The sequence below is a fragment of the Falco rusticolus genome, chromosome W, assembly GCF_015220075.1.
Source record: "Falco rusticolus isolate bFalRus1 chromosome W, bFalRus1.pri, whole genome shotgun sequence".
NCBI lineage: Eukaryota > Metazoa > Chordata > Aves > Falconiformes > Falconidae > Falco > Falco rusticolus.
Genome location: NC_051209.1, coordinates 2585070 through 2601890, shown reverse-complemented (window position 1 = coordinate 2601890; position 16821 = coordinate 2585070). Strand labels below are relative to the sequence as shown.

The 16821-nt window shown below is 38.1% G+C and overlaps 1 protein-coding gene across 7 annotated transcripts in view; it reads right to left on the bottom strand.

Annotated features, from left to right (window-relative positions):
• Positions 1–16821, bottom strand: part of LOC119140644 (rapamycin-insensitive companion of mTOR-like) — a 109346-nt gene that overhangs the window by 65310 nt on the left and 27215 nt on the right. For 4 of the 7 annotated variants that reach the window (XM_037372135.1, XM_037372137.1, XM_037372136.1 and 1 more), the window contains 2 exons: positions 4617–4748; positions 3544–3607 (listed from right to left, as the gene is read on the bottom strand). In XM_037372135.1, coding sequence (XP_037228032.1) covers positions 3544–3607; positions 4617–4748 — 196 coding nt within the window. Of the gene's footprint in view, positions 1–1050; positions 1389–2743; positions 3380–3543; positions 3608–4616; positions 4749–16821 lie in introns of those variants that run through there. The other 3 variants (XM_037372139.1, XM_037372140.1, XM_037372141.1) reach the window with 3 other exon arrangements.

The following is a 16821-nucleotide window of genomic DNA, read 5'->3' as shown; positions in this document are numbered from 1 at the left end:
TGCTGTTCCCTTTTTAAGCAGTCAGACAAAAAAAACTATTTCCCCTTATTAATACATCTGTTTAACTATAGTGATGTTCATGTTCCATAGTATACAGGATATGTATATTGAATTTTAGCAAACTATGAAAAAATGTGAATAGAGAGCTACTCAGCCTTTGTAGTCAAAGTCTCATTTGGAGGGTGAAGTGGGGTTTTTTTGGCTTTAATGTGTGCACAGGGTTTTTCTCTTTTAATCTGGTATAAATCCTGCTTGTCCTAAACTAGCTTCCGAGGATTTCCATGACACAGGAGCTCTTCAGTAGTATAAAGGAGCACTGGCTGTTAAAATCTGTTCTATTCTGTCTCAAATTTATTGTAAATAGGTTTTAGTTTTTAACTGAAGAATGAATAACCAAGGTTTAATTTAATATCCCTTTTGTTTCCAACAAAAGCAGACTTATATCCATTATTTTTCCAAAACAGCTTTGTCCTATATTCATTTTACAGCTCCCTTAGATGTCTTACAGTTATTTGTTCAGAGGATTACTTCCTCCCATCTTTGCAGAGAATATTAAAATGAAGAGATCAACAATTATGACAAATTTATTTGAATGCTTTAACAAGTTTATTTTTAAGATGTGTTTTTGAGAAACTTGTCATACATAATGTTGTCACCCATAAAACAGGAAGCTTTAAGATAGGACTCTAAATAAAACCCAAACTCTTCCCCACCCACGTAGGTTTTCACTTTTACAGTGGCATGAAATAACAAGAATTAGCAGTAGAATGGGTGTACCAATCCACTCTACAGAATTCTAACCTTTTTTTCTACTGATATTAACATGTACTTAAGCGTGAGGACACAAGCAGCCTCCTAAAACTGTTTTGTTTCATTGTTTTCTTTGGTTTTAAGACATGAAAAGGAAAGATTTCTTCCTTGTAATATTAAATTCCAAGTATTTTAGTAGAATAAATACAAATAATAAATACAGTCCATCTGCCTTCGTTCTGCTCTACATATCAAAATGCAATTCTAAAGACCAAGGACAGGTAATGCAAGGCTACTTACAAGCAGCTATGATGAAATAAGTAACAAGGACTGTGAATTTGGTCTTTAAAGATTCCTTTAAAAAAAAAAAAAAAGAGGAAGAAAGAAGGTGGTTCATATTATACCTCATCCTGACTTCTGCTTTGAAGATAAAATTTTCTTCCTATTAAATTACTGAAGAATGGACAGAATGAATTCTATTAGATGAAGAAACACTTTTTGAAGCATTGCTAAAGATGACACTGCTAAATTACAAAGCTCTTACTATGAAATGTAGAGGTGATAGTACTAAACACTGCCCCACAGAGTATAGTCAAAAGAGAATATGAGCACTCAAAGTCCTAAAAAAATAATAATCAGAAACCAAGTTTAAAAACTTTAAAGTTGTTTTTCTTTTCTACACTACTTTAACCTGTATCATTTTTTAAACAAGTTTATTAAGTGCCTTTTATAAATTCACAAAACAGGGTTAATATTTTACATTTTGTTCTTTGACTCTATGAAAACAAAGAGAAGTGAGAGAATGTTTTAAAATTTTATATCCATGCTATTCATTTTAGTTATCAAAGATGAAGTTAAAAACTGCATCCATACTTTGGAACAGAAAACAACAGTTCTGAGATGCTAGTGAAACCCAGTTTAGCTCTTCCACAGCTTATGGTAAATTATCTCCTGCACAAATTAATTAAATCTGATTGTTATATTTGCCATTCATCTCCTCTCTTAAGATCTTCATATAATCTTTTAGGAATCCTGGTATCAAACTACTGAATCTGAAATCTTGCAAGAGATGAGGAAAGATGGGAAAAGGACAAGAGCTGGATAATAAAAAGACATTGTGAAAATACAAAATGTGCCATTCAGGACATGTGCCACAATATCCTTTGTGAAAGAGAGAGTTTCTCAAATATTGACTGCTCTGTGTCAATGCATGCTTAACTGCTGCAGCCCAGACAGGAATGAAAAAGGTGTTAACTTTATTTATAGGCAGGTTGGGTAGCTTTTTGTTTGTCTGACATGATCTTTTAAGAAACAAGGATGTTCTAGGTAGCAAAAGATGTTATGAAACATCATTCATCAACACAGTTCTCGGCATCAGAGAATCATCACCATCCTTGTAAAGCATGTACATTCCATGCGTGTACATCCCATGCACAGCATCTTTGTACAATGACAGAGAAAAAAAAGAAAAAAGCACATGTGATCAGCCATATTTTTTTAACATTTATCTTTCAGGTTCATTTTTTTAAGTCAAACTAATGGATTTATTTCTCTTGCTTCCTCTTGTTTCTTTCAAGCAAGACAGAAGTCTGCTCAACTAGGAAATACTCAAGAAAGCCCAGGAATATGAGGACACATTTCTGACCCATATAAAAACAATTCCTTATAATTGTGTTTCTATTCCATCTTCTGATTTAAGTTATTCTGCCCCTACACTGAAGCTCTTTTTTAAACCAGATTAGCAAAGAACTTTTTAAAATGGTGACTTCCTCAAGGATCCATTCCTTTATGGTTGTGGTTTTTGTTTGGGTGGCGTGGATGTTTAAGCTTTAAAACTTTTTGGCACAATTGTTAATCAAGCGTATTGTCTCTTCTGTAAGAAACCAAGTGAGCTCATTTTAAGAAAAGAAATTGCATATCAAGCTTTCATATTTTCAACCTAAATATATCTATCAAAAAATACATATACACATAAAACAGATTAAATACACACAGCGCTGCTGGGGAACAATTCTTCCAACTACTTCAAACCTTACTTGAGTCTTTGGTAGTTTTTCCTAAGATGCTCAGTAGAAGTAAAAAAATGTAAGCAAGATAAAAAAATAGAAAAGTCCAGTGCAAAGGTACAGTACTATACTGCCTGAAAAAAAAAAGCTTCAGTAGCTGCATATGCCAATTTCTCTAGGATTAACTTGAAAATGCAACTACCACAGCTTCAAACATCTCACATCCATGGGTACACAGGACAGTAACCACCACAGACTAAATAAGCCTTATCATGTATTTGAGAAAAGAACTACAGATAGCTTCAACCTCTGTGGATAAAGCAATAAAGCTAGAAGCATTCCTTCAATTGATTATTCCAGCAATAGCAATTAGCCTCATTTCTGAAATGGCAGAAAATGTCCCATCCTTGATTTACAGATGCTTAAACACACTATACAATAAAGTTAAATCATTAGATGAAACATAATAATATGGTTCTTACACCCTTGCATTCATAATTTGAATTTTTTTTCCAAATCTAATCCAGTTTGATCTCTATCAAAGAAAAATTAGGAGGATTTTTCTAGCCCACTCAAGATTCTCAGTGGTAAGAGGTTAAAATATAAACAAGTCTCAGTATTACCCTTCCTTCTCCCTTTTGAATTATCAGCGGTAATTTCTTCTCACATGATAAAGTGAGGTAAGGTATTAAAGACTGTGTGAAAAATAAAAATGCTGATGGAGAAAACTTGAAATCAGCACAGCTGACTGGCATAGCTGATAAGACCATATATAGTTAGATTTTACCTTTCTGACTAATCGAAGTGCTTGTGTTCTTTCTACTTCATTACTCTGCTGTATGTCAATACACCTAAAATACATTTAAAAACATGTTTTGTTTATAACAGTTAAGGTGAAAGTTAGTGTTGTTAACATCTTGCATTAATATTTATACAACTGAATAAACAGGAGAATATTATGACTGATTGTTTAAAAATTCTGCCTTTCAGCAAGCATACTCATCATGACTGGTCAATTAGTTACATTTTATATTTTTTCCAGTCATCTTCATTATAATTGAATCACTAGAATGTTCTCAAATATACAGTGATAAGGTGTAACAGCTTCAATAAATATTTTCTGAGCTAGCTGCATTTGTCATTTCAAAAGAAACTAAAAGTATTTGTAACATTTCACATTGTTTTGTGTGTTCTCAGATCAGAAAAGTCCTTTTGCTCCAACAAAATTAAACAGCATGCTAAAATTGACTATATGTGTATATTTATAAAAATACATATATATCAGTATATTAAATCTAACAAGATTTTAACAAAAGAAATGCTAGAAACTATAATATTTAGATCTACTCATGATATTGATCTTACTGTCTCGTTATTAGTTTGTCCTTTAGTATTCTTCTGTTGCGTCATGGATTATACTTAAATTACAAATTCTTGGGCATGAACTACTTTTTTCCCCTGACTTTGTACTAGAGGCTCTGAAGTACTGTGATAATACAAAGAATCAGAACAACTCCCATAAAACAAACTTAAGACATGAAAATTACTTAAGTTTCAACCTTCTAATAACACCACAGATTAATTTATGATTAGTGACATTTACAATTCAAAAACACCTATAATTTGTCTAATTTTTTAATTACTCATAGTATATCATATATTAGGTCATCTTTTTATTTGGATTAGCTAGTGTTATGTATTATCCCTCTATTTTTAATAAGGGACATTATTAAATTAAAGAAAAAATACTTTTATAAAGCTACATATCAAGAATGTAAGAAGATATGAAAATACCTTTTGTCACCTCTCTCAACCATGAAAAAACAAGTGATTTACAACAAGAAAGGAAGGGAAAATTACCTGGCTATCAAGTAATCCACTTTCAGCTTTAGCACCTTCTGGAGAATACTGGAGTCTCGAATGAGATAGCGGAGGGCTCGTAATCCTGCTGCTCGCACCTCTTTTGCTTCATTTAGTAAAGCTAACCGCAGACTACAATGAAAAAAACAAGGGGAACAAACAATTATTTAGCAGCATATAGACTTCACCAACTGACATGCAGCTAACACCTACCCATTTAAAATAAAGTTTGATTTCTAAAGAGAAATACTGCATTAATTTTGTCTTTGAGATATTCACCTGTACAGCTGAGAAGGCAAAACTTCACCCTGCCAGCAGATATAGACAATATATTAATCTGAAAAAGCTACAAACCAATTTAAAATTTTTTTTACAGAACAGTTTGTACATCCCTGAAATTATATATTACTAAGACTTCTATATGAGTTGTTATTTGAAAAAACAGCTGAGCACAATATTAGTCCTGAAAAGATATTCTGAATTAGTTGCAATTTTCAAGAAAATTAACAGGTGGAAAGCGTTTCCTCCTCTGCTAGACTGCCAATCCATAACCATGAGTCCTCAACACAATGTCTTCATACCTAAAAGACAAATTTGCACCTTAATTATATGCACCAGTCACTAAAGATGTTATAGCACCAATATGTTTACATGAAATATGAAAGCCATAACGTAAGCAGCCCCACACATCACAGATTTCTAGAGATTTAATTTCAAAATATAACCAAAATGTATTTATCTTTAAATAGATTTTGAAACCATTTTGCTTGCACCAAGGTGAACTATCCTAAACATAAGTATCATCATAATGTATTTTCCTAAATTTACAAGCTAAGTAAAAAGAATGGAGATTTTGAAAACCTCCAGAGATGGAGTTTTGAAGGCTCTAAAAAAAATTTGCCCCTCTTGCCTGACGACAGAGAAAGAAAAAAACCAAAACCAACAAAAAAAGCAACCATCCCCCACACCAACAAAACCAAGAAAAAAACCACAAAACATCAAAAGAACACCAACTCTCAGCCACATATTTTAGTAGGATTGTTTTAGTGGACATCTAAAAAACTAAGTACTTCAGTCAGTGAGACTGAATTTCAACATATACAAATTGAAATTTTATTTCATCTTTTCTTATTCTAGGATAGTCAAGAATGGTAAACAGCTATTCCAAGGACAAAATCTTCTGATTCTTTCTGCAGACAAGTCACCCTGTGTAAAAGTCACTCTGCCATAAACACGTAATAAAGGGACTAACTGTGGGGTCTATAACAGAACTGCTGGGGTCCTGAGTACTAGAGGCCTACACCAGGGGTCCCCAAACTACGGCCCGCGAGCCGGATACGGCCCCCCAGGGTCCTCAATCCGGCCCCTGGTATTTACAGACACACACACACCCCCATCTCCTCTGCCGGGCAAGCTCAGTCGGCAGCCTCTGCACTGCGAGGTCCAGCCAACTCGGGCGAATCGCCAGAGCCCCGGCGCGGCAAAGTCCCTTCAGTCCCTTCTGGCCACCCTGTCCGGACTGCGCGGCCGGGCTGAGGAGGGGGGCGGCGGCATCAGCGAGGGGGGCGGCTCCCCCGTCTCTCCCTCCCTCCCTCCAGCTCCCAGGCAGGACAAGCAAGCCAGCACCAGTAGGAAGCGCGCGCACCATCGTGTCAAAAAAAAGAACAATTGACTCCGAGTGCGGGGTGTTCCAAGAAAAGTGGACTTCTGATTATTTTGTCACGGAGTACAAAGAGCGAGCTGTTTGTCTGATATGCCAGAATTCAGTGTCTGTGTCAAAGGAATACAATTTGCGTCGACACTACGAAACTCAACATAAAGGTAAATATGATTCTTTGGTCGGACAAGTGAGAAAAGATAAAATATTAAGACTGAAACATGGATTGACAACTCAGCAAAATACGTTTGTGAAGCAAAAGCAGCTCAATATGTCATCACTTCGAGCAAGCTATCAAGTTGCCAAGCTCGTAGCGCGCACTGGCAGAGCATTCACAGAGGGAGAATTTGTTAAAGAATGCCTTCTTTCTGTGGCCAAAGAGATGTGTCCAGAGAAGGCGGATTTATTTAGTACAGTGAGGCTTTCAGGACCTGCAATTACACGAAGGACTGAAGAAATGGGGGAAAATTTGAATCTGCAGTTGCAAAACTCCTCAAAAAAACTTTGCTGTTTCTCATTGGCACTCGCCAAAAGCAATGATGTTCGTGATTCTGCACAACTTCTAATTTTCATTCGTGGGACAAATGATCGTTTCAAAGTCACAGAGGAGCTTGCTGCACTGAAAAGCACCAAAGGAACAACTACAGGAGAGGATATCCATGAGAAAGTTTGCCAAACTATGAACGATTTGGAGCTGGACTGGGGTAAACTATTCAGTGTGACACCTGGTGGTGCTCCTAGCGTGGTGGGGTCCATGAAAGGAGTGGTTGCACACATTAACAAAGAGATGGACAAACGCAGCCATTCACATCCAATAGCCATACACCGCATCATCCACCAACAAGCCCTGTGTTGTAAATCACTGAAGCTGGACTCTGTCATGAAAATTGTGCTTTCTTGTGTTAACTGCATTAGAGCTCACGCACTAAACCACAGACAGTGTCAGGAATTTCTGTCTGAGCTAAATGTTGCCTATGAAGATATTCTGTACCACACAGAAGTCCGCTGGCTGAGTCGAGGGACAGTTTTGAAACGATTTTATGACTTACTTCCACAGGTTTATGATTTTGTGCTTTCTAAAAACAAAGAAGTACCAGAGCTCAAAGATGCAGAACGGAAATGGCACCTTGCGTTTCTGACAGATGTAACAGAGCTACTCAACAATTTCAGTGTCCAGCTTCAAGGAAAGGGGAAGCTCATCTGTGATGTGTATTCACATGTGAAAGCATTTCAAGTCAAATTAGACCTGCTCATTAACCAAGTAAAGGAGGAAAACTTCTGCCATCTCCCCACAACTCAAAACCTGTCTGCAGAAAAACCAGCAGTCGCATTCCCAAACAAAACGTGTATGGATGTACTAGAAATGTTGCAAAAGGAGTTTCAAATTAGATTTAAAGAGCTTCGTCTCCATGAACAGGACATGCAGCTTTTCCGGAACCCATTTTCTGTTGACATTGAAACTGTTGATCCGATTTACCAAATGGAATTGGCCGAGCTACAGACTGTGACTCGCTGAAAGATGCATTCAAATCAAGCAGCCTTACTAATTTCTATGCGTCTCTCCCCTCAGAGACATCTCATAATCTCAGGAACCATGCACTCCAAATTGCAACCATCTTTGGCAGCACCTATGTCTGTGAGCAGACTTTTTCCCGAATGAAACATCTGAAATCTCCAGTCAGATCCAGACTAACTGATGAACACTTGCATCACTTGCTACGACTGGCAGTGACAAATATGGAACCTAACACTGACCATCTCATTAGCCAAAAGCAGGCCCATAGTTCACATTGAAATATTATTGGTTTTTGTTGATTACAATTGTTCTTAATTTAAAATATTGCATTCTTTTCCCTGTTTTTTGTGCACTACTACAAACAAAATATGTGCAGTGTGCATAGGGATTTGTTCATTTTTTTCCAAACTATAGTCCGGCCCCCGACAGTGTCTGAGGGACAGTGAACCGGCCCCCTGTTTAAAAAGTTTGAGGACACATGGTCTTTCTTAACCCACTCTTGTATTGGAGCTTGGCCTTCCTTTCAATTAGTCTTTAACTCTTTTAATTGTCGATGGAGGATTTTAACATCATGCCAGGGATACAGACCATCATCAAGCTGCCCCCAATCCTCCCTGTCCCCCAGAATGTCTGACTCTCCAGCGGGGGGCCCTCTGGCTGGGGAGTGGGGCATCCTTTCGAGGTTCAAGAGGCAGTGCAGAAGGCTGTTTAAAAAGTTTGAGGACCCCTTAAGTAGAGGATCAGGTTTAATTTCTTATGTTTTACAGGGCATGGGTCAATATCGACGGTAGCCTTACGTCCTGAGGCACTTCAACGACACCAACATCGACTGAACCTGGTCTTGACTCCATGTGAAGGCAGCCGCTCAGCTCAGAACAGATCAAGAAAAACGACACAGCTTGCAGAGAGCGTGGTCTGAACTTGGGTTTTAATACATTGCGCATGGTGTGACAAGAAGACTTGGAAAGTCACACGTGCATGTGATCGGGATAGTGTGTTTAAATGTCACTCATGTAATGATCGGGTTGTGTTTTGTTCTGAAGCGAGCGGGTTGTCTGACTTTGTAGCTGTGTTAGCATACTGGTAATCTGCTGTTAATATAGAAAGACAAGTGTCAATACTTAGAGAATAACAATAGTTTTCTTGAGGTTTTAAGCTTAATTAAGGACCTTAGGTGAAGGGTTTTTAGCAGAAATTACTTTCAGGCTTTTATGATGCTTAGCTTTGCAGTGTATTAATCAGAATAATAAGATAGTTGACAGGATTTGTAGAATTAGAATAAACATTCCTCGAAGCTTGCAGGTGCATTGGAGCAGTTGGAAAAAGGAGGTAAAATGATGGCAACACCTCAAATGTGGATCATGGTTATGTTAATTTGTTTTCTGCCAGGTAGCGAGGGAATTTCTGACATTTTACCCAGAACGAATATTTGGGTAACATGGGCAAATACAGCTGGGGTAACAGATTTTTATCTGAGCTTGCAACAAGCAGATAACCCTTTTCGAACCTGTTTGATAGGTATCCCTTTGCAGGAGAATGAAACAGACTTTGATGGGTATTGGAATCCACAGAGCGTAAGCCTGGCTAACAGAGAAAGCGGTTCTTGTTTAAGCCCAAATGGCAGATATGTTTGGCCCTCTATGTGTTGCGCAGCTTGCCAGAAAACGGTCATTGAGAATTTAAATCAATTATATCAGTTACCTTTACAGGAGTTAAGACTTATTGGCTAGTGTTGTGCCTGTCAAATATGTTAATGTTACTGCAACCACAATGCCAGGTTGTAAAAGCATGTCATCACAGCTCCAACCAGTGAATGGTACAGGAGTTATCTGGTTTGATAAACCGTGGCATAGTTGGTTTACAAGGCAAGGGGAACAGGGCCGGTATGTAGGTTATCTAAATGTCACAGGGCATTCTCTTTAGAGTAACTTAAGAACAGGAGGGTTACATGTAAAACCTCCTGTGGTGCTTAAAACTTCCGCCAGGAGTGTTTCTGATTAGTGGAGATAGAGGATGGCCTGGTATTCCCATGCAACCGGTTGGTGGGCCTCGTTACCTTGGACGGTTAACATCGTTTGCTCCTCACATGAAAGATTTATTAAATGCCAATAGGAATTATGGGAGATCACGCAGATCTATTCGAACGTTTGATGATACATGTAATGACAACATACAGCTGCCATCAGTAGCCGCTGCTATAGCCACATCCATGTTTCTTCCAGGAGGAATGGCAGCCATAAATGCAAAAAAATATACGTAGATTAGCATGTTGGGGCCAGAAACAATTTAATTTGACTTCACGAATGATAAGTGAGCTACTTACTGATGTAGAGGGTGTTAGACATGTTACTTTGCAGAATCAAGTTGCCATAGATTTTTTATTGTTAGCACATGGACATGGTTGTGAAGATTTTGAAGGGATGTGTTGTTTCAATTTGTCTGATCACTCAAAAAGCATAGCTCAGCAATTAGCAGCACTGCGCAAGAATATGAAACACGTTACTGAAAGACATGATCCTTTTTCTGACTGGCTCAATAGCCTCGGGCTGAGGGGATGGTTGCAGACTGTAGTTAAAGGAGCACTGGTAGTGTTAATAGTGTTCTTGATTTTGAGATTGTTACTTCCTTGTTTGTTTCAATGTTTGCAACGCATAATGAATGGGTTAAACAAACAGATGTCTAAGAATGGGGTCTGGATTGCTCAAAAACAAAAAGGGGGATTTGTGGAGTGGCTGGAAGAAAACAGACATATTATGAACAATCCAGACCGAATAACTGGGTTGTAATAACAGGCCGCAGCTCTAACAAGCTGCAGGTGTTATGAAGGACATATGCAAGGCCAAGGGAGACAAAGAAACTGTGTATTCACAGAGAGATAAGAGACTTGGACAGAAAGATGAGAAAAAACAGGATGCCTGCACAAGGGGGGAGCAGCGTGTGGGCACCACACCAGGACCAATCATAGGGGAGATGGAAGCGTGTGAACAAGTAGGTTTAACCTATCACCTTTTACATAACAAAGCCTGCGTAGCGTGTGTATTTTTAGCTGTAGAGTATAAATTGCTGTGAGTCTATTAATAAAGGGGCACTAACTTGATCGCATTGGTCATATAAGTTGCGTCCGAGCCTTCTGCGTCAGCACCTACAGGTGATTAGCGTGGCTGCTTGGCAAGAGAATTTGTATGTACAGTTAACACAGAATATTACCCAAATTATAAATAAAACTGATTGTTGGATTTGTACCCAAATGCCAAAACATTCTGGCCATGGAATGCCCTTAATAGGTGTTCCATTGCCATTGAATGTTTCTTGGACAAATGTTACTTTCTGGCAAAATGCCACTCTTGGAAAAGATTCCCAAGCCAAGTGGGACTAGGAAACAATAACAGCCAATACCTTGGGAGACCGTTGTTTGGTAAGTTCGGGAAACGGCATGTTTGTCAGAAAATACTCAAAGTGTAACGAATCCATTTCATTGAACAAGACAACTATAGACCCAGCGTTCCAGGCACATAATTATACTGGTCTTCCAGTTCCGGTAGGAACAGGGTGGTATTGGTTGTGTGGCACAGCAGCTCGGAAAACTTTGCCTCTGGGGTAGCAAGGAGTGTGTACCTTAGGCGCTCTGCTTCCTAACATCACTATTATTGATAAAACAACACTAGACCCTGTGAGAAGAGGACAGAGGAGCATTTTGATCAGAAATCAAAGGACAGATAACCCCTTAATTGAAAGGCCGACAGGCTATCATAGCTTTATACGATGGCTAATCCCATCATTGGGAGTTAGTGAGTTAGAGAAAGCTATAGTGAACATCTCAGCTGTAATATAAACAATTGAAAACAAAACTATAGATGCAATCAGAGCCCTCCAAGAAGAAATTACAAGCCTGTCAAAAGTAGTAGCACAAAATCGTATGGCTTTAGATCTATTATTAGCCTCGCAAGGAGGGGTATGTACAATAATTCATGTCAGCTGTTGTATGTACGTAGACCAGATGGCCGAATCACTGCTGACTTACAGGAAATCAGGAAACAGGCAAAGATCTTACATGAAGTAACTCAAGATGACATATCTTGGGGGTTTTCCGAGCTGTGGGAAAAACTGACCTTCTGGTTACCAAATTTAACATGGTTAAAACAATTGTTATAATAATAATAATTATCCTGTTGTCCATAATATTTTGCATAACAGTTTGACGCGGCTTGTGGTGTTTCCAAAACACAGGAGATTCCTATAGTGAATGGAAGAAAAATCAATTACAATGGAAACTAGAGTCCAACAAATATTTTGAAAAATTGTTAGATAAAAAACCAATGTATTAGATTGAGTATAGTAAAAGAATTTACTAATTTTCTAGAAAAGGGGGGACTGAGGGAAGGGGTTAAAGAAATTTTAGTAGATCTAATTGCTTAACGATTACCTAGACTGTTGTTGATAAATAATGCTTTGTTTTACTAACCATTGTGTAAATTAACTGAAGCAAGGAGTCTACACTTCCTCCTGAAGGACAGTTCGTGATGAGAACTAGCTAAAACCAACTCTATAGTTTGGACAAAGACCAAGGAACAACTGAGTCTGCGAAGAAAGAAGGTAAAAAGTTCAGAGCGAGGGAGACTACCAAGACCTTCGTCCCCACAACCCCCACCAAGAGGCACCACACAAGCATAGTTGGGAGGGACTTATGGAAATGACTTCTTGGAACTAATTTTAATATGAAGCGGGGCTAGGTTATGAATATGTATATGCATATTTGGAAATCTTATGTATATGCAGCATTTGATTATATAAATTGAGGCAAATTGTTGACCCGGGCGCGTATGGCTTTGGGGGGTAGTGCTGCCCAGCGCTGAATAAACATACCTATTTTACAATCTGATAAGATTGTGGAGTCTGATTCTGCCCGTCACTACTGAGTGATTTTAAAAGGAACCTTATATAAATAAAATGTCAGTTTGCATTTTTGTCCCAGAGTACAGCCCCAAGTCTCCAGAATTTTTTTCCTCACTGCTCAAGATGATTTTCAGATGGGTAAGTTCACAGCTCTGTGAATCATTGTTATACCTATTTTTCATGTGAGCCATTTCCTCTATATTTGTAACAAGTTATAAGTCTTCTGCTCTGTGAAAGTATATTCATGAATGTCTCTTTCTGAACATATAAACCAAAGAAATGTTTCTGGTTCCAGTAACAGTGAAGTTTTCCCAATGTAAGCCAGCATGTTTCAGCATTACAAGCTGATGGCCAACACACATTATAACCATTTTATGCAAAAAGATTTTAAACAAACATTGCCATAATTCTACATTCACAAGAAGGAGAAAAAGAGTATAACTTAAGTGTCTCTACATGATGAAGCACTCGTAAACAAGGAGCAAAAACATAGCCTAGTTGCTCTCATAACCAATCCCAATTACTATGTGTCTGTGCTCACTCTAACTAGAAACATCTGCCTAACCACCACCATTAACAAGCTAATGAATATTTCTGAATGTAAGGAACTGATATATTGATAATTGCCTTAAACATTGCTTAGTGCACAAATTCAAGCAGAAATGGCGCAAAGCTGTTCTGCTCAAATTGGAGAGGAACAAATCAGCTGTAGCTATTGCAAAGTGAGCTGCTGTTGCCTAACATGGTAACCACAAAGTGGTACTGAAAGGGTTAAGGCCCAAGAACAAGGAAGATGCCATAAGCACCATACGTACTTACCTGAACAAAAGAGGCTCTGGGAAAATTTTACCTTACAGAGATGTGCAGGACCATAACGATAAGAAAGTTACAAAAGAATGGCAACAATAGAAGACTCGGAGACCACCAGGAGAGACTACTGCACATGCGGACCAGACACTTGCATATGCTAATGAGTTCCAGGAAATCCCATGTATATGTGTAACTATGGTATATAGCCTCTGAAAGTTTGCCAGATTGTTGGAGCACTTATGGTGGAACTATCCCCAGTCCTACCCCAACGCTGTAATAAAGAATGCCTTGTTTAATAACAGTCTGCTGTTATTTTTATTCTGTCAGACTCCTTACTCAGCCACACCTAGCCTCCCACTTCAGCAAGGTTAGAAAGCAAGGGGGTTTGGATGCTGCCGATCTTTGTATCAGCACAGGATGTAATGGCTTTAGGTCTTGCAAAGGCAAGATCTAGCTAGCACTTCCTGGAAAAAACTTCCGTGGTAACACAAGGCAACTGCTCATGCACAGCAGGGGTTGCCTAAACCCCTCACGACCACTGATGAGGACCCCCTGGGACCACTGCTCACACACAGACCACACCCACCCTCACTTTGTATGTAAATGAGGAGGTGTCCTCTCTAAAGCATAACACCTGAAATGATGAAAGTTTGGGTGGGGCTTCTACCATCAAGACACCCAGGGTGAAGAGGATCTTCTTAGATCCATAGGTGGTAATATTCATTCTCCTCTCTTTATTGAATAGTGACTAGATCTAAGTAACATGTGGCACGGGACTTGCTTATCCAGGTAAGGTAATTGTCACTGAATTTAACCACATCTTGTATTTTGTGTTAATAAAGCTGGCTGGTTGGTGTTGTTTCACCTTAATTCAGTCCAAGGGAATCACAAACTTAGTTGCTGGTCCCAAGGGGAGTGAGTTCATCCTACATGACTCTTTGGGTCACAATACTGAATTATGCCTTACACTAACAGCAAAATACAAATTCAGAAACATGGAAAAAAGTTATTGGGAAAGAGAATCCAAACGAAAAAGCTAGTCGGTTTTACAAAATAACACTGCTTGCTCTAGTTGCTCCTCTACATAGCTTGCTCACTCTTTGCTGCTTTCAGCGCATGTTAATAACCTTCAACCCTGACAAATATGTTGCCCTCATGCTTTTATGATCTAATCTCTCAGAAGATGACACGTTCTGAGATTAAATACACCAGGATCCCAGTGTCAGCATAATACAGATGCAGTTGTGATGAATGCCAATTAAAACAGTGACAGCTGTTTGCAATTACTTTTAATTTGCAAGTTTTCAACACTGTTATCAGGCTCCTCTTTGAGGTATGCAGTTAGAGTAGGGTTTGAGTTCATAATTTGTTAGTCCTTTGAGTAGGCTTCTGCTAGAGAACTGCATGAAAGGCTTTAGCAGAAGGCTTTGCATGATCTGCTACTGTTTCCCTGAAAAATACTTCCTAAAGGATAAAGGAACTTTAGCTATGAAGGGAATTTGAGTACGGGACACTGCCCAGATGAACCGTTCAACACAATTTGCCTATAGTGTTCCCTATCCTCAATAATAAATGTTAAACTTTACATATAAATATACAAGTTAAGCTCTACAAGCAGGTACCTATGATAAAGTTCTGAAAATATCTACCCAAGGAGAAGAAAAGTTAAGGTTGCTTTTAAGCCCCACTTGCCAAGTCTCAGACCAATTTTAAAAGTAGGGTGTCTTCTCTCCTTGCCCTTAGGCAGGGGTCCTCAAACTTTTTAACCAGGGGGCCAGCGCAGATGAAGGGGCAGGCAGTCATCTGCGGCTGCTTGGGTCCCCCCCCCCCCCCCAACCCCCGGCGGGGGGGTTCTGTAAATACCAGGGGACGGATTGAGGACCCTGGGGGGCCGTATCCAGCCCACGGGCCGTAGTTTGAGGACCCCTGCTTTAAGGTTTTCCATTCATGCTTCTCAACATGTTTATTCTGTAGAACAAAAAAGTTTTCCTATAGAAATTAAGATAAACTTGAGAACATCATCAGAGCAAATTACAGAACTCCCATATTATTTCCGAAGGACTTAGCCTACCCTCAAGGTAATTTCCTAAATTAATTAAAAAGCTCAGTATATGCAGGTTACTCAGAGTAGCTGTATAGCAAAATAACCTGCAAACAGAATACTACTGCAGAATGGCTATAATCCTGTAGGGCAAAATTTTTAAAATTGCTTGAAATATCTGTATTTCATAAAAACAATCCATCCTATAAATATTTCTGAAAAAGCACCAACCAGCACAATTATGGTTGTTAATATCTATTTGGGTTGTATGCTTGAGCTTTGAAAATTATCACTATAGCAGAATAATTACATATATGTATAAAAAATTTGCTTCTCATGTACATACACAGAAGAATCACTGGACTGACCAAAGTAACATTGCTAACCAAGATAATTTTCCTGCTCAGTCTTTAATTTTTTGAGAAACTGTTTTTGCCTTCTTTTTTTTTTTTTTAAGTAGAAGGCTGTTTTTCTTCACTTGTCTGCTTAGAATAATAATTTTATCTGCTCCTTATCAATATCCTTAATTATGTTTGGATTAGCAGATCTTTATGCAAACTTTTTCCTATAAAAATAAACAATAGTATTTGTATAACCTTTTAAGACCTGTATTTAAAAATATTTGGTAAAGAACTCTGAATTTTGAAGTTATACTCTTAAGTGATGTTTAGTCCCGTCATAAAACACTATAATAGATTACATAAATAAGATCAGAAGACAATAACCTATTAAAGCTCACAGCAAAATGCAGATTCACAAAACCACTTATTAACATTTTTTAGCTCTAGCAAGGAAAATCAGTTCTATTTAACAAAACAACTTACAATATTTCCACAAGAAAAAGTACTAGGTTTTCCCAAATTTTTACCTAAAGAGTAACTAGCTTTTCTAAGCTTGCTTGCTTTTTAAAGTCATATAACTAAACTGAACGAACACCTAAATTATATTAAATACTAGATTTTAGTTGTTTCTGCCACCAATGCTAAGCCTCAAGACAAGTTTACCAATGTCTGTGCAAAAACACAGAAGTTCTGGAAAAAAGCATGTAATTACTTTTGACTGTCAAATGGCAACACAATATAGGGAAATTCCCCTTGAAAGTACATACACAGGGTGTTTTACTAGCAAGGAAAGCAATGCTACAAAGATATTCACATCAAATTAATGTAAAATATTTATCTTTAAATCCTGGTTCTACATCAAGAGTATGCTCTAAATTCTGTAAGAGCACATTTACTAAAAGTGCTTTCTCCAAGTACTGAGATATTTAGAAGTATCTTTTACATTT